This window comes from Capra hircus, chromosome 11, assembly GCF_001704415.2.
Source record: "Capra hircus breed San Clemente chromosome 11, ASM170441v1, whole genome shotgun sequence".
NCBI lineage: Eukaryota > Metazoa > Chordata > Mammalia > Artiodactyla > Bovidae > Capra > Capra hircus.
The window spans coordinates 101,279,943-101,306,717 of NC_030818.1; the positions used below are offsets into that span (position 1 = coordinate 101,279,943).

The 26,775-nt window shown below is 53.4% G+C and overlaps 1 protein-coding gene across 2 annotated transcripts in view; it reads right to left on the bottom strand.

Annotated features, from left to right (window-relative positions):
• The window catches only part of RAPGEF1 (Rap guanine nucleotide exchange factor 1), a 136,371-nt gene extending 113,644 nt beyond the window's left edge, over positions 1-22,727 (bottom strand). The window contains exon 1 of one of the 2 annotated variants that reach the window (XM_018056024.1): positions 22,600-22,727. In XM_018056024.1, coding sequence (XP_017911513.1) covers positions 22,600-22,660 — 61 coding nt within the window. In that variant the 5' untranslated portion in view covers positions 22,661-22,727. The remainder of the gene's footprint in view (positions 1-22,599) is intronic. The other variant, XM_018056030.1, reaches the window with a different exon arrangement.

A 26,775-nucleotide genomic window follows, 5' to 3' on the forward strand; every position in this document is an offset into this window, starting at 1 on the left:
ACCGCAGCCACAAACCGGCAAAGAGCGCAGACCCGAGCTCCAGCCACCCGGAGGGACCGCCGACACCCAGCCATGGCTCAAACACCCACAGCACACCCAGCACTCCATCCCCGTCACCATCAGTGACCGCCCCACCCTTCTGACACACTCTGAAGGGCTCTCAGTTTCCTTCCCCAAACTGTAATAATTTTCCTTAGGCAAGTGTTCAGTGCCAGATATGTCTGACCTCATTTCTTCCACAAGAAATTTAGTTCAATTCATCTACAGAAAGATCAAAGAAGTTCTACTTTTGAACCTGCATCCTAATGTCTCTTTTCACCTAAAGACAGTTTTAACGTATCGAATGCTCTGCACACAAAGCCGCCCAGCACCAGCAGAGTACCCGGACACGCAGATGCCTAATGACCGATGAACAGACGGGCAGACAGGAGGACGAAACAGATGAAGACTTCTCCACCTGCCCCAACAAATACTGCCCACAGTGGGTGAACCAGAGCTTCCAGTCCGCAAACAAACTCTCCTTGCGGCAAGGGCCAGGGCGCGGGCCACCAGAGCACTGTTCGTCCGCCTTCGCCACTCCTCAGCCCAGGCCAACCCCCGACGGGGAGCGTCGCCCCCATCTTTCTCACCCCGTTGGTCTGCAGAGCCCCTGACGTCAGGGACTGACCGGGCCTGGGTCAGCTCCTCACGGGCCGGAGCGCACGCGATAGCAGGTCACCCCTGGAGCCGGGCTTGAGGCTGACTCTGCCGCTGCCGAGCCAGGGGCTGCCACGTTCGAACCCTGAGGAAGATCCCCAGCTCCAGACAGCTGGGTTACTGCCGAACCTTCCAACCACCTGGAGACGTCCCTGAGAGCAGCTCTGAAGGGAGGACCCTGTGGGTCAGCTCTGTCTCGGGACCACGGCCTCCCAGAAGGATTCCCTGTGAACTGCCGGGGGCTGGGGACGGGGACAGACGGATCCGACGGCCTTTTCTTAGCGTCTCCGGGACTTGTCCCCAGCGGGGCAAGCGACCATCTAACCCACAGCTCAGGGGGACACGGGGCTCTCGGGTGAGAGCGGTCAAAGGGAAGCGCCGCCCGAATGGGAGCGCACGGCCAGCGTCCCGGCCTCCGTGTCCTGCGCAATCACCCCGAGGACGCCGCGGAGGTAAGGCTGCTGTCAGCCAGAGCCCCCGGGAGCGGAGCACGACTACCACAGGCGCCAAGCCGCCGACTCACAGAACGGCAGGGCCTGACAGACACAGACTGACAAAACCGTCTCCCCTCAGAGCTTGGGGGTGGGGGGGCAGAGCCGGGGTCAAGGCGCCACCCTCAGCGACACAGCCAGATCCAGACCCCAGAAGCTCAACTCTTGGCTGGGCAACGTGCCACCTCTCCCTCCTGACCAGAGCGCGGAAGGAGCGGGAAACGCTGGCTTTGGAGGAGAGCTGGCCCAATCTGGATCTCTAGATGGGCACCTCCCAGCTGGGTGACTTTGAGAAAGGAACTTGACCTCCCTGGACCTGATTTTTTCATATGGAAAATATGTACTAGCAAGTTGCCTACTTCATAGGGCAGCCTAAAGCTTCAGCATGATATTTTAAAGGTGCCTGGCACCTTAAATAGTTACTGGGTTTCTTTAATATTCTGTTATCATCTATGAATATCCAACTTTACAGACAATACATTAAAGAAAAATTATTTGCCATCATGAGGGATATTTTCTTTCTGTATCAGTAAGATTCGCTGCAACATTCTGGTAAACAACCTACTCCCTTAGTGCAAATAAAGTTTCACTTACAAACGTTTGTATCATCAGAATAATATAAGCAACATAAGCTGGGGAGGTAACACTGCGTCTACTGATGTCTGAAGTGTTTTATAGAGTCCCATCCTCAATGCAGGGATTCCCTGGTGACTCAGTGGTAAAGAACCTGTCTGCCAAGCAGGAGGCGTGGCTTCGATCCCTGGGTTTATAAGATCCCCTGGAGAAAGGAATGGCAACCAGCTCCAGGATTCTTGTCTGGGAGATTGCATGGACAGAGTAGCCTGGCTACAGCCCATGGGGTAGCAAAAAGAGCTGGACATGACTTAGGGACTAAACAACAGCAATAACAACATCCTCGATGCAAGACGCACTGGATTCAGAAGAAACCTCCGTCAGGGAGTCCTGCAGGCACTGCCCACTGCTCAGAAGAGAAAGGTCTGTGATGGCTGTCGTGCACAACTTCAACCCCCACCCTGCGGGCAGGAGACGGAAGCCGGGTTCTCCAGCGGGTGCCCAGAAGCTGACGTGTAGCTTTGTGCATGGAATTTGTCTGCTGGGAGGAAAGGCTGATGTTGGTCACTTCCCTTCCAGAGGAAAATACAACAATACAAGGAAGCACCAAGCACTGTGGGAATGTTCCAAAGTGGGAGCTGCAGCTCCGTCCAGAGCACAAACAAAGGGGAGGGCCAGCCTGGGGGCCAGACCGGCAGAGCACCGAGGCAGAAGGTCTGGGAGCCAGTCTCCTGGGTGCCCTCGTCCCTGCTTTGCAGTGACGTTTCTGCCCAGCGCCACGGAAATCGCTGATGGTGAAGGCGCGTCTCGAGCAGTGCGTCACAGGAAACGCAGACCGGGGCTCTCTTACGACACACGCATGCACACTCACAGGTCAGTCTCAGACGGTTATGGCCTGAGTGGCCTGAGACTCACCCCACAAATGGGGAGACTCAGACAAGGCAAGCAAAGAATCACTTAATTACCACTGTAATCAGCGCTGAGAAGCTCAGGGCAGGGGAAGCAAGTCTAGCAGGGTCACCTAATCTAATCTGGGAGGTCAGGGAAGGGTGAGACTTGGAGGAGGAGCTGCCCAAACACACGGGGAAGCACGTCCTGGGCCAGAACAGCATGTGCAAAGGGCCTGTGCAGCTGGAGGTGTGAGAATGGGGGAGGCGGATGGGGGTCAGGTGGGGCAGAGCCTTCAAGGTCCAGGGTTTCATCTCAGGGGCTTCAGGGGAAGTCCAAAGGGCTGACCAATGCACATGCATTCATTTTCCTGGGAAGAGAAGTCCCTGGCATTCATTAAAGTCCCAAAGACTTCCAAAAGGTTGAAATCCACAGAGCTAGTCCAATCCTCTCATTCCAAAACAAGGAAACGCATGTCCTCATTTTGAAGGAAAGACATCTTCCCAAGGGTTCACAGACAACTGGAGAACCCTCCTGACTGGATCTCAGACTGGTGTTTGTCCACAGCTAGCCAGTTGCCTTTCTCCGGCAGGGAAATGTCAACAACAACGAAGCGCTAATCCTCACTGAATACGGATACTGCGTCCCGCGCAAGACGGCTTTGTTTCCGTCCAGGCAGGCCCAGAAGCAACACTCGACAGAACGACCCATGAAGCCCTCCAGTCCATCGCTCTTGGGGTCTGACCCAACCTGCAAAATACCAAGGGCAGGACCTCCGATTCCAAGGCACCCCGCAGCAGACTCTGGCAGATGGTGCTGGCTCATGATGGAAGGGCAATAGCGGCAGAGTCTCACTGCTCAGTCAGCATCTAGCCCTTTAAAGAAGCAGCTGCTTGTTCGCTGTTCTTTCTGAAGTCAGGACGGGGCAGGAACAAAACAGCAGGACATGGAAGGAGGAAGCCCACACCCTCAAATTTATCAAATCCACCTGAAACCGAGAGAAATGAACTATTTTTTCAAGTGAACAAAAACAGTAATTTTCTCCTTGTGATTTATTTCACAATTACATGGACTACTCAAGGGAAAGTCTAAGTATGTGTGGAGAACACCTCCTGAGCTTTGATGCTTCCTGGAAGACCCAAAAGAGGAAGTCACCTCCTGGAGTGACCGGCATTTGAGGCCTTTGGGAGTCCAGTCCCCCAGCTTCCTCTCTCACCTTCCTCTCCCACATCCCCTCTCAGGAGCCTTTTCTTTAGTCACAGGGGCAGTGCCTGGTGAGAACCTGCTCCGTGAGCCTGCCTGCGCTGAGTCCCATCTCCTTCCTCTCCAGTAAAGCAGATGAAACCGAATGGTCAACATCTGGCAGACGGTCAATGGGTATCCATCAAGGGGACCCACAATCTCTGCTTCAGTTGGAATGTGACAGGGTCAGAAGAGGCAACACCCTCACTGGAGAAAGGCTCCCATACCTTCCTCCCACCCTCGAAGCCCCCAGGATCTGTGGGCTCCTACCCTTTACGGCGGAGAAGGCAATGGCACCCCACTCCAGTACTCTTGCCTGGAAAATCCCATGGACGGAGGAGCCTGGTAAGCTGCAGTCCATGGGGTTGCAAAGAGTTGGACACAACTGAGTGACTTCACTTTCACTTTTCATTTTCATGCATTGGAAAAGGAAATGGCAACCCACTCGTGTTCTTGCCTGGAGAATCCCAGAGATGGGGAGCCTGGTGGGCTGCCATCTATGGGGCTGCACAGCGTCGGACACGATTGAGGCGACTTAGGAGCAGCAGCCTTTTACAGCGACCCACTCGGAGATGTCACCCATCGTGACCAGGCAGCCTCAGCATGGGCAGGGCTGGTGGGGGCCGCAGCAGCACCCTCCAGGGAACGCCCTCCTCGGTTTAAAGATGCACAACCTTCCCCACTCTGAGGCTGAACCCACGCCCAACACGTGCTCCTGTCCTCTCATTCAACGAGAATTCGTGAGCTTCCCCTGTGTGCCTCCTGAGCTCCAGTGACAAAGCAGCCGACAAGGAGCTCACCTCCTTACAAGAGAGGAGAGCACACCGCAGCAGCCAAGGACCATCACATTAGACAGCAACGGCAAACCAGAGGCAGGGTTAGGGGGCCGTGAAGAGGCAGCCTGACGGGGTGCTGCTTCGGGCCCCGGGGGCCTGGGAGCAGAGGCCTGCGGAGCGGGAGGGGGCACCCGTCACAGTCACCCAGGGCAGCTCTGACTCAGGAGCTGTGCGAAGCTCACCACCCCCATCCCTGCGCGCGAGGGTCAGCAACCCCCCAGGCCAGGGGACGGCACACGGCGGAGGCAGCGCCTGAAGCCAGGCTCCTGAGCCCGGCTCTTGGCTCCCTCTGGGGGCGCCAGGCAGAGGGAGGAGCAAGGGCAGGGCCTGAGGCAAGAGTGTACTTAGGGTCCTCCAAAAACACCCAGGGGAGCAGCTCAGGCGGCCGAGCCGCGGGGCAGAACGGCCAGGGACAGGGGTGCGGGTGGGCCAGGCAGGGCTCTGGCTTTCGGCCACGGTGTCGGGGGGAGCCACGGACGGCCTGGATCGGCCCGGTATGGTCTCATTCACGCTCTGGCTGCTGAACGAAGACTGGACAGCTGTGAGGGGAGTGGGGACCCAGGAGCCAGTCGGGAGGGCACCCGAGCAGCACAGGGAGGGCAGCACCGGCTGGAGCACAAGTCAGCAGAGACGGGTCAGAGACGGGAGGCTGGGCACAGCCGGGGTAAGCCCAGGGGCCCTGCAGGCGGTCAGCTGTGGGCGACGAGAGGAGAGTCCCAGAGGACTCCCAGATTTTATGGGCCTGATCAGTTAGGCCGAAAATGTCATTATTTAGTGACTTCCCTGGTAGCCCAGCGGCTAAGACTCTGTGCTCCCAATGCAAGGGGCCTGAGTTCCACCCCTGGTCAGGGAACTAGATCCTGCATGCCAGAACTAAAGCTCCCGCCTACTGTGATGAAGACTCAAGATCCCATGTGCGGTGACTAAGACCTGGCGAAGCCAAATCAATATTTAAACAAACAAAAAACGTCTTTTAAAAAATGGCATTATTCACTGCCATGGACACCCTGGGAGGAGCCAGTGAGGCGGGAAGTGAGGTGGTGAGGCAGGAGCCCTTAGTTTAGACATATCAAGTCTGATGCTGACAAGACAGCTAAGTGGAGATGTAAGTGGGCGGTCTGCAGTTCAGGGGACAGTCGGAGGCTGGACACGCACATTTGGGGATGCCCAGTATTTAGATGGCATTTAAAGGCACGGGACTAGCACAGACGTAGAGAGCAAACTCATGGTTACCAAGGAGAGGAGAGGGGATAGGACGAATTGGGATGTAAGGAGCGACATACACACAGTACTGTGTGTGAGCAGGTAACTAACGGTGAACTGCTGTATATACAGCTCAGGGAACTCTACTCCACGATCTGTGGCGACCTACAAGAGAATAAATCTAAAAAAAGGGGTGGGTACATGTATACATATGCCTGATTTGGGCTTCCCTGGTGGCCCAGCTGGTGAAGAATCTGCCTGCAAAGCAGGGAGGCTTGGGTTCGATCCCTGGATTGGGAAGATCCCCTGGAGAACGGAAAGGCTACCCACTCCATACTCTGGCCTGGAGAATTCCATGGACTATATAATCCATGGGGTTGAAAAGAGTCAGACATGACTGAGCGACTTTCACTTTCATGAATGATTCATTCTTCTGTCAGCAATAAACTAGCATCATTATAGATTATACTTCAGTAAAAATTTAAAAAAGAAAAAAAAAAAAAAAAAAAGACGTGGGACTGATTGCTGAGGAAGAGACTGGAGGACTCAGCCCTAGGATATTCCAAAACTGAGAGTCTGGAAGAGCAGAGAATCCAGAAAAGGAGGACTGAGATGGATGTGTCTATGTGTAACCACAACACTTACACATTAAGACAAGTCAGAAGCTTGTTTAAGGAAAAAAAAAAAATTACCATGATGTTTTTAAAGTAGTAAAGTTGACTACTGTGTGACTTTAAACAAAATTTCAGTTTTAGAGTCTGGTTCTCAAGTCCAAGATGCTTAAACTGTCTTGCTAATCATGGTGACAAGTAAACTAATCCATTAGCTAATATCCCAGGGCACAATATACACTGAGTGTGAGATTCATCAGAGTTTTCCTCATAGCTGCTAACCTTCTGGGCATCTTCTTGTCAGAGCTAATTAGAGCACTGCTTTTCATCTCGCGAGCTGCTGACAAAAACACGCTGGAAGAGGAAGAACCGTGAGCATCATCCTTCCCCTGCCGTTCTCCTGCGCGAATCTCCTTCACTCTGAGGTGTCTGTGCTGCTCATCCATTTAACAAGGATTCGTTTCAGTACCGGGCAATGGTGTACCCTCGTGCCTCCACATGCCAACCGGCTAGGTCACGTAAACCTCAGTTTTCTCATCTGTAAAATGCAGTCCATCTCAGCTCCCAGCGGTGCTGCTACTGGGGTTAAACGCACACAGCACAGCTCCTGGCATGGGCGCCTGTGAACTGCTCTCTATATCCCTCCTCACCCTCCAGGAGCCACCCTTCAGGTCAGATCCCGAGGAGCCTTTTCACTCCTCTCCGTACTTACCTCTAAGCACTGACACCCAAGCGCCCCCATTCCAACACCCACCCCCAGCAGCGCCCAGGCTGCTGCTCGGGTGCGTCTGACTCTTTGCAGCCCATAGACTGGAGCACACCAGGCTTCCCTGTCCCTCACCATCTCCTGGACTTTGCTCAAACTCAGGTCCATTGAATCGGTGATCCCATCCAACCATCTCATCCTCTACCGTCCCCTTCTCCTCCTGCCTTCAATCTTGCCCAGCATCAGGGTCTTTTCCAATGAGTCAGCTCTTTGCATCAGGTGCCCAAAGGACTGGAGCTTCAGTGCCAGCCCTTCTGATGAATATTTAGGGTTGATTTCCTTTAGGATTCACTGGTTTAATCTCCTTGCTGTCCAAGAGACTTTCAAGAGTTTTCTCCAGCACCACATTCTAAAGCATCAATCCTTCAGTGCTCAGCCTTCTTTATGGTCCAGCTCTCACATCCGTACATGACTACCAGAAAAACCATAGCTTTGACTATATTGACCTTTGTCGGCAAAGTAATATCTGCTTTGTAATACATTTGTCTTGTTAGAAATGCCAGCTCTCAGCTCAACTCCAGAACTGCTGAAGCAGAAACCAGGGGCTGGAGCGAGCACAGCAACCCCAGGTGCTAAAACCTGAGACATACTGGAGAAGGTGGGTCGCATTCTGGGGAACCCAGCAGGTCCTCAGAACAGGGACCCCCAGCGCGTCCTGCCATCAACACCTGGTAACATAGCAGGCTGTAAACTGCCAATCTGCCATAAACACAAACTTCCCACCTTTCTGGTTGTTTTCTTTAAACATCAACTGTAGCACTTGAACAAAAATTCTTACAAAAATTCAACCTCCATCCTCCTTTCTACAGCAACAGGGAAAAGAAAATCTCTAACTTAACCCGAGATTACTGTCCCCATATAATTATTTTTCCAATTCTCTCTGTAAGACTTGACACAAACAGTAAGATCCTTCCCATCCGTTCCAAAGAATATGAATTTAAAATCTGGTTAATCTAACTTTTCTCACAAGGAAAATACATTCTGGTTGTTGTATGTACATGTTTACTGTTGCTGTTGTTTAAGAACCAAATTGTCCCAGGTTTTAATGCTTCCATGAGTTGAGCGACTGGAATGTAAGAAGTGGCAGATGCCCACAGGGAGAATGGGACCAAAACCGAACTCAGCTGACCCTCTAGGGACTCTACAGTCCTTATCCCGCCCTGGAACAGGCTGCATTTCTGAAACAGCTGTCTCACTGCAAAAACAAGACCCTCTCCAGCACAAACGTGTGGCACTCAGGAGCTGTAAGTGATTCCTCCCCCAATGTCTCAGATCAGGACACTTCTGAGAGTGACAGGGAGGGTGCTATTAATAATCCTGCCAGGACAGCAGGTGGAGCCGGGATGTGAGATCGTCACCCCATCTGTCGCGTCTGCCTGAGCCCAGTGATCTTCAAGCTCCTTTTCCTGAGGTGTCCAGACGTCTAACTGCGAGGTGAGGCAAGAGTGATGTTTATAAGCAGAACTCTAGAGTCTGATTCTTTAATCAAAGGCTAGACCTCGCAGGGAGGGGAGCCCTGGACAGGCTCAGTGCGGACCAGGAGAGCAGCTGCCTGGCTCAACTGTCACTGTGCCCAAGCATCTCTCGTCAGAACTAAAGACAGTAGGTGCTCAAGAAAGCAGCTCAGAGACTGAATCAAGGCTTCCTGCTGTATGCCCTGACTCTAAAAGGTAAACGCCTTCACAGTTTCACATTTGAAATCAGTGTGTTTTATAATCAACCCTGCTAATGTAGTTTTATTTCCTGAGAAGTGTCTTACATGTGTTGGTGCCACAGGACCGAAAGACGCAGTGACTGCCTATCGCCCCAGATTCACAGACGTGTTCACGATACTCATGGGATAGGGACCTGTGACAATCTCGAGGCGACAACTCCCAAAGGGAGGCACTGTTTCATCTAACACTACCAGCGCTTCCCTGGCCTTAAAACTCTTAAGAGAAAGACTGGACCTTGCTTCCGTGGGGCATCCTCTCTCGGCCCCTCCCCCAAGTCAATGAGGCCTTCTTATGAATGCGGCCCAGAGCCTGGAATCCGATCAAGCAGAGCGAGTGCAAATCCCATCGTGCGGTCAACCCAGTGGTGCCGACGAGGACGCTCCCGGGCAGAAGACTGGATGGAAGCCCCCGACGGGCTTGCGAGGATCTTACTAAGAGCCCTCAGCGGGTGCCAGACTACTGCGCCCGACCTCTACACCTCACCTCAACCTCTATACCTCCGGGACTTCTCTCCCACTCACAGCACCGCCCTCCTCAGGCCCATGAAGGACGAAGGACAGGAACCAAAGGCTACCACAGGGCAGCAATGGGTAATCCCCTCTAGGACGGCCCTTAAGGAGCCCAGCACAGCTGAGGAGAGTCGTGTAAGGCGGGTGGGGGCGTCCATCCTGGCTGAGAAGCTTCTGGCTCCACGGAAGCCCACGTCTCATGATCACACAGGCTCGCCCAGTTATAAAAGGGGCTGCTCTCAGGGAACCCAGAGTATCATGTCGCACGGGGGCCTGTAGTTCACCTAGAGGTCCTGCAAGCCCAGATATAATTCATTAAACCAGAGGTCATTTTTAACATGAGCACTGCTCCCTAGTAATATATCTGGCATATTCCACCATTTAAAATATGTTTTAATATAACTTACCATATTTAAGACTGAACAATTATAATACAAATAAATACTACAAAATAATTGGCATCCACAGTACTTCTTAAACATATTGTCATAAAACGTACTGCCTTCACTATCTTTAAGTGTACAGGTCAGTGGTCAGAAGCACATTCACACTGCTGGGCTACTATCACTACCATCCACTCACAGGACTCTCTCTGTCCTGTAAAACTGGACTTAAACACTAATTACACGTTAAACAGTAATTCCCCATCCTCCCTTCTCCGAGCCCCTGGCAACCGCTATTCCACTCACTGTCTGTCTCAACGATCTGATTACTCCAGGTACATCACACAAGTGGGACTGTACGATCGTTGTCCCGTGTCTACCATTTCACTTAGCACAAAGTCCTGAAGGCTCATCCATGCTGACAGGACGTCACCGCGTGTCAGGATGCCCCCCCTTTTCAAGGCTGGATAGTGCCTCACTGTGTGCCCAGGTATCACAATTTGCTTGTCCATCATCTGATGACGGGCACCTCTTGGCTACCGTTGTGAATAATACTGCTATGAAACCAAGTATACAAATACCTTTTTGAGTCTCTTCCTTCATTTCTTTTGGGTCTATTACTCAGAAGCAGAATTCTTGAGTCATACGGTTACTCTGTTTTTAATTTTTTGAGAAACTGTCACTGTTTTCCATAATGGGTACACCATTTTACGTTCTCACCAAGAGTGAATAAGGGTTCCGATTTCTACATATCCTGCCCAACGCTTGTTATTTTCCCGTGTTTTAAAGCAGACATCCTGACGGGCGTGAGGTGGTGTCTCACTGTGGTTGTGGTACACGTCACTAATGGTGAGCGATGCTGAGTATTTTTTCACGTGTTTATTGGCCATCTGCATATCTTTTCTGGAGATGTCCACTCAAGTTTTTTAATTAGGTTGTTTGATATTTTCTGTTTGTCAAATGCCAGGAAACAGAGCTAGTTAACCAAAGTCAAATTCTATGCAGATAAACAATGATGCTGTCCATACAATGGAATACTACTCAGCTATAAAAAGGAATAAACTAAATAAAAGCAGTCACTTCATGTACCTCAAAGGCAGTATGCTAAGTAAAAGAAGCCAATTTCCAAAATTACATGCTGCGTGACATTCCGGAAAAGACAAAACTACAAAGACAGAAGACAGACCAATGGCTACCAGCAGCCGGAAGTGGAGAAAGGGTCTGACAACAAAAGGACAGCAGAAAGTCTCTGTTTTTTTCCTTCCTGGGGCGAGGGGACTGTTCTCAGTCTTGATCGTGGCATGTGTGTGTAATCAGTCACTCAGGTGTGTCCTTCTCGTTGCGACCCCATGGACTATAGCCCACCAGGCTCCTCTGTCCATGGGATTTCCCAGGTAAGATTACTGGAATGGGATGCCATTTCCTCCCCAGGGGATCTTCCAGACCCAGGGATCAGACCTGCGTTTCCTGTGTCTCTTGCACTGCAGGTGGATTCTTTATCACTGACTCACCGAGGTTACACAAATTTACAGATAAGTTAAAACCCAAAGAACCAGAAACTCAAAAAAGGGTCAGTTTTACTACAGGTGAAATTTTAAGAAATTCACATGCAGAAGGGGAAAGGGGTCTCCTTTTATCCACAGAGGCACTGTGCTAACTAGTTTACAAGCATCATCTCATGGAATCCTTACAAAACTTCAGGAATGTAGAAATACTGTCACTTGAGCCCAGGTCTAACTAGGAGAAACTAAGTCCTGATTATTCAGACACCCAAGATTCCATTTGACCCTTCCAAGATCCGGAATGTCTGCAAATTATTATTTATCATTTAATAGCAGGAATTCAGGGTTGGCAGGACCACGTCCACACATCATCTTTCTCTCCAGGGACTGGGTCCACAGGGCGCCTATCAGATCCTTAGCGGCACTTAATGACCTTAAAAAGCCCAAGAACCACCGCTCCCTATCGAGGTCCAGGGAGGGTCTGAGGCCTCCCCCGGAGGCCATGGCTCTGGGTGAGGGCTGGCTCTCTCTCTTTGGTCCCCAAATGCCACAGCTCCAAGCAGCGCTGGTGACAGCGACTCATGTTCCCATGATGATCTGAGTCTACAGGACTCTCCTGGTGGGAGAGAGTGCAGTCTCTCTCTGCACGACCAGGCTGGGACCAGGCTACACAGGCCTGAAATGGAGCCCAGGTTCCTAGTCCAAGTCCCAGCTTGGTCAAATACAAAAACTTCATTCTACAAGCCAGCACATTTAGGGTAATTAATAGACAGCTCCCCTGAAACAGACGAGGAAAAACAAAAAAAAGCAAGGATAGCTCATACAGGAAAGCGTGCTTCTGATCTGCGCCTTTGGGTTTCTGATGAGCTCAGAGAACTAGTATTTATAAGGTACCCTCTGACAAGTTGAGGCAGAAGCACAAATTAGTGTGGTGATGGCAATTAAATGAGAGGTTCTTTAGCTCCTGGACCGAACGGTTGGAGAAAGTGAGACAGGTTGACTGGGCTTTGATCTCTCTGCAAACAGCCCTGTGCCCTGCGCGAGCTGGACTGACACATTCACCCTCACTTATCAGAAAGGACTGGGAGAGCACGGTTAAGAAGCTAAGCCTCAGAGCAATACATCCGAATTTCTAAACCTATTTTAAACTGTGAAAGTTAATCAAGGGGGAGAAATAAGGGGTATGAAGCCAACCCACTTGCCGATTCAAAGTAACTTGTGAGTTACCTGCACACAAGGCCAGTGGAGGGCTTGTGGGGTTTCGGCTATCACAAAACGAAGGCAACACCTTGTGATCATTTCACGTTCGGAGTTGAACAAAGACGGCCAAGTTAACCCTGAGAGTCTCCCCGACAAGGAGAGACTGAGGTGGTTGTCTCTGGGATGGAGCAAAAACGTACCTGCGGGTGACCAGCCCTGCTCTGGCTCTGAGATGAGCCGCTGCCCAGAAGCACAGGCCCACCCCTTTTAGACAGACCTGCAGACAGAAGCAGGACTCCCCTCCCCACACTGCATGTGACAGGGCACTTGTGTAGCTGAAATGACATGCCTCTTCCCATACATCATCTCTTTGGAGGTCTATTAGTTGTAAAAACCTATTTCCTGGAATTCAACTTTGACAGAGACAGACAGACACAGACACACCCTGCAAGGAAATACCTGGAGAGCCAGAGACCTTCCCTGCTGTGAGTGCTGAGGGCTGCGCTTCACTTGCCGCATGGCCAGACTAAGGGAGACGGTCGTTTCTGAGCAGAAGGGGACACGCGGTAGGGACAAAAACTAATGTTTACTGTGTCGAGACTGGTACACGCTCCATGGGCATCACCTTCTTTAATCTTCTCTCAACACCACAAGGTAGGCCCTATTAGAATCTTCTTTCCCTTTCACAGATAGAGCACTGCGGCTTAGACAGGCAAAGCCACCTGCCCACAATCCCACTGTTCCGTGGAGAGCTGGGATGCGGAACTGCAGCGGGAGGACTCAGCCGAAGGCCACGCCTCCCCGCTCCGGGAGTCCATCCTCTCATTTTCTGAGGGGGACACCGAGGGCTCAGAGGGCACTGGTCCAGGCCACGGTGCAGACCCAAGGGCCACGAAGGTCTCCTGAGCTCTAGCCCCAGGCTCACGCTGCCTCTAACATGCATGAGTGTTAAGAAAAGTATGAAAGCCTAAATCAAAAGTCTCCAGCACAGAGTGCAGGCCAGATCATCAGCTTCCCGAGGGTGCAGATGCCCCCAAACTTCTCAGTACCCCCAGTGCCGTGGCAGGCAGCTGGATGCTGGGCGAACAGTCGGCTGGTGCTGTATGGATGGAGGTGTGCTGAACAGATGGAGGGGTGGGTGTGGGGGTGGACGGATGGGTGAGTGAGTGGGGTGGCTGAGTCTGTAGGTGGGTGGATAGAGCTACGCTGACTAAGGCCCACTTCCCACTGTTTACATCCAAAGTAGATTCCCCTGCAATATTTTTGGCAAACCAAGCCGCCTCTATACCCCAGAGACCAGAAGCTGCTTCATAAATCTGTAGGCAGATGTGACGCCACCTCGACAGTCCTGCAGAGGAGCTGGAAAGCCCCAGGGGGAATCCCAGAGGAGGTTCCAACCAAAGACGACAGCGCCCTTGAGCCAGCCACCCTGCAGCCCTGCGGAGGAGGAGCAGAGAGCGCAGCTCCAGGCTCTCGGTGGGGGGGCCAGGGGAGTACACACCCCACAGCGAAGGGAAGGAGGACGAACCCACGTTCCCCAGCGCGCCCACCTCTCCCTCAGCTCGCGACCCGCCTCCTTCTCCTCAACTGTCACGTGGCACAATGCTTGCCACTTCTCTTTTTATAACAACAGACCCAATTAAATCATATAAGGATCATAAAGTAAAACTCCAGAGCACACAGGAAGTACTCAACAACTGTGAGTGGTCACCCTTCTCGTCTGGGAGAAAGGCTGTTACTCTGACACCATTTAATAAAAAAACAGACAAACAAAACCTAAAACAACAGCCAAAAAACCCACTAATGCCTATCAGGGGGTTCTGAAAGCTATAACGGAGTATGTTTTATCGTGATGATGAATGGCTACGGTGCCCTGCAACATCAGTGTCATTAAAAACCAACAACCCTAATTCACACCCCCTTTGATACTGCAGGCTAGACTCACAAAGACTCAGCGTAAGAAAGGGTGTGGAGATGGGTCTGTCCTCCCCATCAGGTGACAAGAGAGGCACAAGAGGCTCAGAAAGATGAAGCCATCTGCCCAAGGTCGCTCAGCAAGGAGGAGGGATTCCTGCCCACCCCCCACCGCAGGAGAGCCAGTGGAGCAGTGCCATCTCCAGCGCCCCAAAACTGTCAGGTGGCCCTTTAATGCGGCAGCATCCTCACTGGTGGAAAAGTCCCTGGAAATGCGGACGTTCATTTTGACCCAAGTCACAACAGCCGAGAGAACAACGCTGCCACAGCCAATGGAAATATGGGAAAAATAAGATGTAGTCAACTGAACTTCAGTCCTGTCTTGGCCCCAGTGCAGCACGACCACAGGCGAATCCAAGCTCTTCTGGGACCTCAGGACCCCACACACAAAGAGAAGCTCCGCGTGGAGTTTCGTCCTCAACAGTGCCTCGCGGCTGCTGTGAGGACTAGCGGAGACCACGTGTGTATGGTGCACAGAACGGAGACTGGTCCTGGCATGTGGGGAGAGCTCAAATGCCAGCTACTACTGCTACTTGTATTTACCACTGAAAGGAGGGATTGAGAGCAGCCAGCTCCAAGACCATGCACAATCACCCATCTATTTATCCACAGTCACTCAAAGAAAGAGGGCACACGTGACCATCCACAACCAGAAAATAAATACAACCTCTGTCTCCAAGCCAGAGGTTTTGTTTGTTTTTCTGTTTGCTTGTTTGGGGCCAATTAAGTGGCCACTCGGCGCCATCTCATCCTCCTGTTCCCTCGTCCCACGTCCACGCTTTCCTTCTCTCAAGGGCTGCAAGCACCGCACTTCTGCTCGGGGGGCTGGGGGCTGGCTCCCAGCGTAACAGTCAGCGTGTTGCTGGGAGCACCCCTGTCGAGCCCACACCAGCGCCTGCACCCTGCCCACTGTCCCCAGCCCAGGAAGCACCACACACCGTCCTGGGCCTCACAGCTCCATTTCTTCTAGGCTTGAAAGGAAGGCAGAGGGTCCTGATCACGGAAGTTAACCCGCAATACAATGACTGTCTGAAGCCAGCCAGCCAACGGAAAGCAAGCAAGGAGAAAGGGCATCTCTAAGGGACCACCAGGAAGCAGGGCTCTGAGCTGCTATGACACAGGAACTGTATTTCAGGAAGACGGGATCCAGGCTGTAGCCCAGGACAGAGTCAGAGAACCATCATCTATCTTCCAAACCGCAGCCTGGAAGAAACAAGTGGGAGAAGAGGAACTGAGACCATCTGAGGCCACTGCATCTTTGCTCAGAAAAGAAGAAGTGGCAGGAGAGATTCTGCTTAAACCCCTGACCCAGAAGAAAGGGGAGCCGCCAGAAGACCAGCAGCCCAGCTCTCCAGCCCCTCACAGACGGCAGGAGCTGTACAACCACCCCACACAGAGGCGGCAGAGCACGCAGTGAGTCCAAAATCCTGCTTAGAGGCCAAAGGAAAGAAATGACGAGCGCAGACAGGGCCTCCCATCATGGCGCTCGCCATGGAGGCGGGCTGGGCAGAGCAGCAGGTGCTGGCTGCGGGTTGCAAATGAAAGGCAAAACCCTAACTGCCTGACACGAAGGAGCACGGCCACGGTCGCTGGCGGCCCCAGAGTCTCAGGCTGCACAAGCCTCAGCCTCCACCATGCCCTCGCGCTCTCCCAACAGGGCCTCCGGGCACCTGAGCTCAGTCTCCTCACCCATTTCTGGAAGGACACACTGAAACACTGATCCATGCATGTGGTTAACCCAGAACCCCAACTAACTGCACACCCTTATCAGAGTACTGGTCCAACTAATAAACCAAGGAACATCCTAACTGGCGATTCAAAGGCCAGAAAGAGCTCCTTTAAAGAGGATTTTGAGACTTGGAATCAGAAACCTGAGTTCATCCTTTGACAACATTAAACGAGATTCACAGTGAAGAGTTTTTGAGTACCTACTGTCTTCTAGACACACTGATGCCAACACCATGGGGGACCCGGCAGACACTCTGCCTCAAGAGGCTAATAGTCTACTTAGGACTGTATCTGCTGATTTTTAACTTGAGGAAAGGAAACTGGGGCTTTGGTTTCTGAATGAGCTATCCAGAAGGTTCCTCCGGGGCCCTCCCAGGGAATGCACTGTCTCTACTAGAGGAAGAGGGGGCACAGAGAGCCTACAGGCAGTCGGCTCTGGCAGAGGCGGCTGAGCGCGCCCAGGAAGCCGGTTTTCACACCAAGCTGGCAGAGGAACAACGGGGGCGCCTCACGGCGCCCAACAGTCAGCAATCAGCCTTCCTAGGAACTAAAGAGGGCCTGCTGCTCGGAGAAGCCTGCTCAACGTTACGTGGCAGCCTGGACGGGAGGGGAGCGGGGGCAGAAAGGACGCGGGCATGGAGTATGTGCGGCCGAGTCCCTGTGCTGTTGCCTGAAGCCATCGTGACACTGTTAATCGACTGGACTCCAATATCAAATAAAAAGTTAAAAAAAAAAAAAAACCCTCATAAATAAACTTAAAAAAAAAATACAGGCCTTCTGCTTTAAAACAAAACAGGACACACTAATTTTAGACTCCCCCTTCATGGCACAGATGGAGAAAATGAGACCCAAAAAGAGAGACTCTCCCAAGGTCACAATGGTCCAAACGGTCAAACGGCCTAAGACAGATGACCACAAACTCAGATGACAGATACCTCAGTAATTCACAAACTGGTTTTTTGTTTCTTTGGTTTTAAATCCTAAAGCAGCCTCCGGGCAAGGTGGGAGCCGAGTCAGAGGAACACCTGTCAGGCGGCAGGGCGCTGGGGGGCCGCGGGGGTGCGGAGCGGAGGCCCTGCCAGGCCCCTCTTCTGTCCAGTGCGTCATCTTGTTATGGCAACGGGAACGCGTTCAGCTGGCCGGAGGTAAGACCCAGCCCTGTGCTCAAGGCGTGCGCCAATCCAGGCCGGCCTGGGACATGATTTTTCTGCAAGCTCATACATGACTCATCTTTACAGGCCTCCTATCAGGTCTGCTGGCTGCAAGGAATCCCATTCAAACCACCTCTGCCAACAGCTGCTCAGGAGACCAGGCAACAGGGGGTTGCTGCAGTTGACTTTGTAAAACATGGTTAGCCTGCGTCTGTGCTATCTCTTGTCTCCTTAAGATACAGCTGCCACTATTTATGTTATTAGTATCTAGGCAGCCTAAAGACTGCACTGTGCGCTGTGTGCTCAGAACTGCCTGACTCCTTGCTTCCCCATGGACTGCGGCCTGCCAGGCACTTCTGTCCACGGGGATTCTCCAGGCAAGAATACTGGAGTGGGTTGCCATGCCTTCCAGGGAATTTTCCCAACCCAGGGATCGAACCCGGGTCTCCTGCATTGCAGGTGGATTCATGGCAGGTGGATTCTTTACTGACTCAGCCACCAGGGAAGCCCAAAACTGCACTGGGCCTACCCTAATGTAACAGGATTTAAAAAAAAAAGAAAAGAAACTTAGAAACATGAACAATCAGATTAAGCTACTCTGTCTCCAGCAAGTTAGGAAGCTCTAAGCAATGCTCCCTAAAGGGGCCGGTGGAGCCCGGGCGCGGGTGCACCACGACCCTGGGCAAATCACCAGCCTTCCCAGGCCTCAGCCACCCTCAGGGGAGAGGCAGGCTATTGGCCCTGCTCTGGCCCCCAGGATCGCTGAAATGAGGTCGTCAGTCGATGCACTCTGGACAGAGACTATAAAAACTGTACGCCTGTTCAAGACCGTTTTGATGTTATCCCTGGTCTGGGAACTGGGAAGGCTAGGCCCAGTGGGGTACAGGCGGCTGAAACGGGCACACAGTGTCTCCCACCAGGAGGGCCGTAGGAAGGAGGGAGTCAATGACCCAACGTGCCCTGAAAGTGTTGCTATTTATTGACTGGATACATTTTGAGTACATTGATACTTGCGGGGTAAAGGAAGTATTAAGATTTGAGAGTTTTAAAACTGATCTAGGAGGACTCTCTCTGGGCCAAAAGTGTGCAGCCTCCTCTGAGAGCCTGGGCTTGTACTTTTCATCTGTTCTGAGAAAATGTAGTGACAAAAAGTTACTATGACTGCAAATAAGATAAGTTTTCCTTTTTAAGGAAAGCATCTTCACACATCTGAAAAACACAACACTAGAGTCTGAGACACTATTTATTCTGCCCTGAGGCAGGGTGCTGGCCAAGTCCACAGCCGCCTCAGTCAGGGAACCACGGAGCAGCCTGAGGCCACAAGGAGCCGAGAGAGCGGCCAGAGGGTTTGGTGATGGATGAAGGTCCTGGACAGAACCCCGTCGTCTGCTAGGAGTACCTGGCAGGGAAAGAACCACTCCTCTCAACCAAAAAACAAAAAAAAAGAGAGAAACCCCTGCATAACTTACACCTCCTCCAGACGGACTGTGTGGCTCTGGAGACAAGATCCTTCTTGCATCACGAACACCAGAACAACGCCAGGCCCCTAGGAGGCTCTGGATAAACTACCGATCTAGAACTGAGGAATGAGCCTGGAGATTCTGAGGAGTCCAGTCGGTGACACTGAGGCCTCTTCTTCCCGCCCCTCAGCTGGGCCCACTTAACTGCCCACCCCTCACAGTTCCACCAAAAGTCTAATGGGGATAACCCATTACTAATGCTGGTAACCCCCAGCACCCCCAACCCTGCCAGGGCTAAGGCCTGTGTGACCGAAACGCGCCCCTGAGATCACCGCCATTCCCCAGAGCCCAGCACAGCGTCAGACCCCAGGCGCCGACCCCTCAATCAGTGCCAAGCGAAGGGATGGAGGAACAGATCCGTGAAGGAATGGAGCAAAGATTTCAAAGTCCAGATAAAAAGCAACAAACACAAGTGGCGGCTTCTGCGAGGAAAGGGACGCACGCTGGAATGCTGCCAGTCTGCGTGGGGAGCGGGCGTGGGCGTTGGGGTGGCAGCGAGGGTGGTGGCCCTGCCAGAGTGGCTCGCATCAGCAGGGCTCAGGGTTACCAGGGCTGCCTGCTTTTCAAAAGAACCAGAAACCCAAGACTGGGGAGTGATCTCCTGATTTTTAAATGCAGACCATCAAGAACACATGTGGCTCACGCACAACACATCTATGGCCTGAATCCAGCCCACGGCCGCTGGTCTGTCGCCTCCGCTCATCAGGTGAGAGGGGTGTCCGGCTTCAGAAAGGTCAAGGCTTCAGTTCCCTGCACGCAGTGTGTCTGCCGGGAGGAAGCATGAGCACACTGGCCCCAGAGCTGCAGACACGACCAGAATCAGGCTCACCGGCCCCCCAAGTGGCCCCAGCACTGCGCACACCTCCCACGGTGCAAGTCCTCAGAACAGACCCCTCTCAGTTCCCCTGGAAAGCCTCTTCTCCGAGCCTGCCCTGCCCACAAGCTCACCCTGGGAGCTCCCTAAGCCGTCTGGCTCCGCTTGCTCCCTGCCTTCTCATTACATCTGGAAGACACCAGGGAGCCTCCCCCCTCCCACGCCAGCAGCCTTCCTGGCCTTCCAGGTTCAACCCTTCTCCACCGAGCCTAAGTGGACAGGCCCCAACCAGCCAGCAAGCTGACCCTGCGCCCCCTGTGGAACCCAGACTGTGTTGACCCCTCATTGGGCCCAGAGCAGTTGACTGCAGACAGCCTGATCTGGTCCCTACGGAAGGGTCTACCCTCAGAGGAGGTGGGTACCTATGACCCCGACGCCAGGCAGGCACTGCTGAGGAAGTAAACAGGTTGAAAGGCAGCACGACAGACTCTGAAAGATCTGCCTGGTGGCTGAAGGAGCTGCGGCTCCCAATGGGGATTGGGTGGGAAGGGCAGCAGGGGTTCTGGGCTGCATCAAGCTTCTCTCACACTCAGAAAACCCCGGATGCCTTAAGTCCCGAGAAATCAGAGCACTGGTCCTATTTTCTGAGTCGAGATTACAAACACGCGGAAGCAACTCTCCCGCTCAAGTCAACAGAAAACAGCAAAACCTGACAATGACCGCTGGCTGGGCGCCAGGCTCTGTAATCCACCAGAGCCTGTTCCCCTGCTAAGACGAGGCGCCCCTTCACCTGAGGACCTCTCCTTTACACGGAACACCTGCTGGTGACCTCACGGTAGGTCCATTTAGAAAAAGAACGCCAACAGAAACCCGAACGGAAATCTCGCTGCAATGCAAGTGGAGGGCCACCTACGATGACCAGCAGAAAGCACCCAGAAGGCGTACCCTTCATTCCGGAGCGTCCCAGTCTGCCTCGACAGCTGTGCGCAAATCACAGCAAAGGACCCAGGTTAGAAGGACCGACTTCCCTCCAGCTCCACGTGAGGGGCCAACCTCAGCATTTCCTGTTCAGCCACCTCCCACCACAGGCACCTTCCTCCCGAGCTTTCCACACCCCCGGTCAGCCTCACCCCCCATCTCCACGGAGGGCACCCTCGCCCTCTTTTCAGAGCCTTCCATCTGGTGGCCTGGGGTAATGCTGGGGCTGGCTTGCCCACCCTCAGATGAGCTTCTCTGAAGGCAGACACCGCTGGCTTCTGCATCTACTACAGCTCCTGGCAGAGGGGAAGGCCCAGGGGTAATCTGTGCAGAGAAGACCTGGCCTTGGGCCCCCTTTCTCCCTGGAGCAGTGCACTGTGAGATGGCTAAACCTGGAAAGCAGCCTGTGGGGCTGGAGGGCAGGGGAGGAGGGGAGGTGCTTTTCATTGTGTTCTTTTTGACTTTTCCATGACTTTCAAATTTTTCAATTATCCTTATAATGAGAGAAAACGCTGTTGATGCTGTTTTTTAAAATAAAGCAGCCAAGTTTTCCCCAACACTGTCCAAGAGGCATGGCGCATCCTAAAAAACTGCACAGATTAATCAGAGGTGCTTCTGAAACAGCATGCGTGCTGGCAGGGAACTCGTGGTCAGCAGACTCAGCCCTGGGGCTGGAGAACAATGAGGACACCCAAGAAACAGCACCTGAGGCCAAGGGCGCTGCCTCGAAGGAAAGCACTGGGGCCTCAGCTCCCAGAGCAGGGCATGGGGGCGGGGGACAGCGCCGGCCTGCAAGAAACCACTGAGCCTGTCACAGCGGGACCACATTTGCTCTTACAGACAACCGGTAAGGATTTAATAAGCCCGATGTTTAAGGTGCTCCGCACAGAGCCGGATACATAGAAAACCCTCAAGGCAGGCGGTGAAAACGTCCTTCCTGTACTCAAACCACAGCCTGCAAGTTACACGGCCTTCTGGGTCCACTTCCGAGGCGCTTCTCAGCAAAATATCCCGGTTCAACCTGGGAAACCAGCAACGTCCAAAATCAGTGTAACCTGCCCTATTTCCAGTCCCCGAAGAGCCCACCTTCCAGAGCTCAGCTGCAAAGGGGATGACAGGGTATCCGGTTATGACAACCAGTGGTGTCCCCGCTCCGGGAGCCCTGGACCCAGAGATGTGTCCTGCAAGGTGTCGCCGGCTTAATTAAGCCCTGCGCCCCAGGTGCACCGCCCCCGAGTTGCGTCTTTGGAGACTACTATTTCCCAGCCCGGGGAAAACCCAGGTAACCGGAAGGCGAGGCTCTGAGATCTCTAGGAAGACACAAAGAGATGAGGCTGGCAACGAGATTTCTAACCGAAGCCCAGACCCAACCGGCTCCCCGTGCGCCCCCGCTTCCAAGAAACCGGAGGGAAGCTCGCCCGCCCCCTGAAAACGCCCAGGGACACATCCTGCCCCGCTGCCTTTGAAGCCTCCGAAGTGGAGACGTCTGGTTCAATTTAAACTCGAGGCTCCTCAGAAATGACACATAGATTGTGGCTCGGCTCCGTCACCGCCTGAAGGACGACCGCCCGCCGCCCGGCCACTGGGACACGCGGTCCCTGCCCGGGTCCCCGGCCCCTTGTCTCAAAGTTCACGCCGCGGGCCGAGCGGCGCGCACCGGCCCGGCCCGGCCCGGCCTCCGGGCCCCCGGCCCCGGCCCCCGCCCCGGCCCCGCCGGCCTGTGGCCCCGGGAGCGCCGCGCGGCCCGGCCCCGCCGCCCGAGACGCGCCCCGCAGGCCCAGGGGCGCTTTCGCCCCCGGAGCCCGGCCGCGCGCCTCACCTGCTTTCTCGATCTTGCCGGACATTTCCGGGCTGCGCCGGAGGCCGAGGCCGCCGCTCATCGGGCCCGGGCCGGGCCGCTGCGGGCGCCACAGGCCGGCGCGGCCGCCGCTCGCCTCGGCCCTGGCTCGCCGCGCCTCAGGCCCGCGCCGGCATGGTGGGCTCCGCGGGCCGCGGCCTGTGCGCTCGGCCAGCGGCGCCCCAGCCCGCCCGGGGGTGCCCGCCGCCGCTCCGCCTCTTCTGCTCCCGCCGCCGCCGCCGCTTCCCCGGGCCCGCGAGCCGGCCGCAGCGCCGCGCCGCCGCCCGCCCGCCGGCCTCGGCCGCGGCCAGAGCGCCACCTGCCGGGCGCGGCCTCCGCGCCGCCGAGGAAGCAGCGCCCCCTGCCGACCCGGAGCCGGCCGGAACTTCCCGCCCGGGACGCAGCGCCCCCTGCCGACCCGGAGTCTCCACGCCAGGGCGAAGGACCGGCCCCTGGCCACCAACCCACACCTGGGCCTCCGCGTTCGCTGCCCGCACGCACGGACTCTCGACGCCAGGGTGAGGGGTGGCATGGACCACCCGGGACTCAAGGCTTGAGTCTGATCCCAACCAGGCTCAGCTTGCCCTGCTGACTTGCCCCCCCTCACTTGGAACACAGGGCTCCCACACAAACTCTTGTCTCCCCGCCAGGGCCTGTGACTGACCCCACCCGCATCCAGAGGCCCCTGCTGGCCCATAGTCCATAGGGACACAGTGACCCGCTGCCTGCTCTATTCACTTGACCCCCAAATGTGGACCAGGGTCCCTTCCAGCCTGGACTTCTGCTGGGCCTTTTCTAAGCACAGTGGTTAGTTCAGTAAAAGTGATTAAGAATCAAAGAACCTATTAGGCCTACAAAAATATGCACAATCACTTATTCCCTCCAAAGAGTTTATAACTTGGAGAAGCAAAGTTAAATCGGATAATGCAAGTATAAAAGATTTTAGTAACACAAAGGGTGTTCACATGTGACAAAATCTCCAGCACCTCGCTCACTGTCCTTAGCCCAAGATGAAAGAACTACAAAGAAGGATGAATCCAGCTTTCCCCCATTTCCCTCAGGTACAGTGAATAATCTGGAGATGGGAACAGAGTCTGGAAGGGGAGCACAGGGAAGAAATGATATTAATAATAGACATTGCAAAGAGTCTTATTCACCGCTCCCTGCACCCTCTGGCAGGCTTGCTGATTCTGTAACTGAGAGCCGGCCTTAGGGAGCAGCCAAATTTCCAGAGTCATCAGTGCCAGTTCTCTAGGGGTCAAAGGCAAAGCCAAAGATTAACACATTCATCTCTCTTTTCCAGCTGATGAACGGCTGCTCTGAGCCGGGGTGGGACGGCTCTACTCTCTTGGCAGCTGCAGCACGAAGCAGAACTGACCCTTGGCCCCAGACCCCCTCCCCCATGCTCCCAAAGCTGTCCCCAGTCCTTCTAGGTTTCTGAGTCAGTCTTTTAGATCCAAAAGTCTGTGTGCAAAGCAGAAAATTAGTCTGAATAGCTGGCCTGGTCAGGGTTCATGAGAATGGAACCAAATATTAATATATTTAATAAATTGACACATCAAACAACAAAAGGTTTTCAGACAATAAAGTGCTTTACAAATGGACATGACTGTAAATAAGGGTCATGGAGTTTATTTAATAAAGGTTATTCATCAAAGTCGTTTATAGGGACTTCCCTGCTGGTCCAGGGCTAAGACTCTGTGCTCCCAATGCAGCTCTTCCAGGTTCCATTCCTGGTCAGGGAACTAGATCTCACATGTTGCAACTCAGAGTTTGCCTGCCTCAACCTAAAAGATTCCACATGCTGCAACTGGTCAGGGAGCTAGATCCCACACGCTGCAGCAAAGATCCAGGATTCTGTGTGCCACAATTATGACCCGTCGCAGCCAAATGAATAAAACAAATTTACAGCTGAGCCACCAAGGAAGCCCCCCGAAATTTAAAAAGGTGTTTATAATAGAACATATGCGAGGTGATGAAGCAAACACATTCCTACAGCTTTTGTTCTTCCCACCCTAAGGCTTTCTCTACTGCCGCTCTTTCTGCCTAGAATAGTCCCGCTTCCTCTCCTCCGCCTGGCTGACCCCTAGTCATCTTTCACTTCTTGATTTAACTGCCACTTCTACAGGAAATCCTCCCAGATGCCCCCAGTGGGGGCAGCAGCTCCCTGTACTGGTCAGGATGCTTGATTTCACTGTCAGAAACCCAGCTCAGCTTGGTTAGGGCAAAAAAGGAATTTGTCAGGCATTGCAACTAGCAAACCAAGGATGCAGCCAGAGCCAACAGCTGCCTCTAGCCTCTGAACCTGCAACATCGCTCCTCTGCGGCTGCTGCTGAGTCGCGTCAGTCGTGTCCGACTCTGTGCGACCCCACAGTCGGCAGCCCACCAGGCTCCTCTGCCTCTGGGATTCTCCAGGCAAGAACACTGGAGTGGGTTGCCATTTCCTTCTCCAATGCATGAAAGTGAGAAGCGAAAGTGAAGCCGCTCAGTCGTGCCCGACTCTTAGCGACCCCATGGACTGCAGCCCACCAGCCTCCTCCGTCCATGGGATTTTCCAGGCAGGAGTACTGGAGTGGGGTGCCATCGCCTTCTCCCATCACTCCTCTAGGTTGGCTCTATTTCCAAGTGATCTCTCTCTACCCAGTGGCTGTGTTGGGTACTAGCTGACTCTCTTTAGCCTAGTTTAAGTCACACACCTGCCCCCAAGCCAATGACTTGCAGGTGGGGGGGGGTGGGGGGGAGAAGGATGCATAAACTGGCCAGGCTTGAGAATCGACTGATTACAAGAAAGCTTGGGAGAAGATGCCATAGAAACAGCAGCTGGGAACAGGGAAGGGTGATGCTCAAACAGTACCTGGGTTGGCAGTGGGGAGACTTCCCTGGGGGTCCAGTGGCTAAACTCCATGCTCCCAATGCAGGGGGCCTGGGTTTGATCCCTGGTCAGGGAACTAGATCCCACATGCTGCAACTAAAAAAGACCCCACATACCACAAGAAAGATCGAAAATCCCATGTCCTGTAAGACCCAGTGCAGCCGAATTAATTATTTCAAAAAGCAGTGTCTTGGGAACACATGCTACTGAAGCAAAATCCATGGACATCCATCTCAGTATCTCAGAGGGTTAAGGCCCTTGCAGCTTCCTATATGTCTCCTTGATAGCACACACCTCCACGTATTCAATTTCTCGTTATCTGTTTAATGTCTGTCCCCTTCAGGACACTGTAAGCTCCTAGAGGCAGGGACTGTCTCGTCTGTACCCTTGGGATTTTAAGTTATGGAGGTGACTGAGTGACATGGAGAGGCCAATGCCACTGAGAGAAGGATTTATTACTTAGATTTCTTGGGAGAAGGAGGCACGCCGTGCCATGCAGAGCCATGCAGGAGCATCAGGGTGGTCAGGAGGCAGAAGCGGGGGTGAGAGGAACACTCAGGATAGGGTTTTTTTTTTTTTTTTTTTTTTTTTCAGGAAAGGCTAGGCAGCGTAGGGTAAACAGTTGAGGAGTGACTAGTGGGAGCAATTCCGATGGGCTCTGGGCAGAAGGGGCGGGCTCTAGTTGCCTCACGTGTGTGCTCACTCATGTCCGACTCTTTACAACCTCACAGACTGTAGCCTGCCAGGCTCCTCTGTCCATGAAACGGTCCAGGCAAGAATACTGGAGTGGGTCGCCATTTCCTACTCTACAGAATCTTCTCGACCCAGGGATCGAACCCGAGTCTCTTGCGTCTCCTGCACTGGCAGGGAGGTTCCTCACCACTGTGCTGCCTACGTAGCGCAGGCGCCTAAGGGCAGAGGAAATATCGGCGTGCTGTGTGAGAGTTATGTAACAGGTACGAGGAATTAGAGAGCCATATGGAAGCAGGTGTGTCTTCTTATAAAGTGGTTGGGGCTGAAGATTCAGATGGGGCGGTTTGTGTACGAAAGGTGTTCTCCCTTCTACATCTCTAAGAATTGGCTAGCCTCTCCCAGGTCAGCAAAACTTTGAAGATGTCGAAATATCATGAGATAGACATGGAAAACAAACTTATGTTTACCAAAAGGGATGGGGGGTGGGGGTGGGGAGGGATAAACCAGGAGTTTGGGATTAACATATATACATGACTATATATAAAATAATCAACGAAGACCTACCATACAGCACAGGGAACTGTACTCAGTA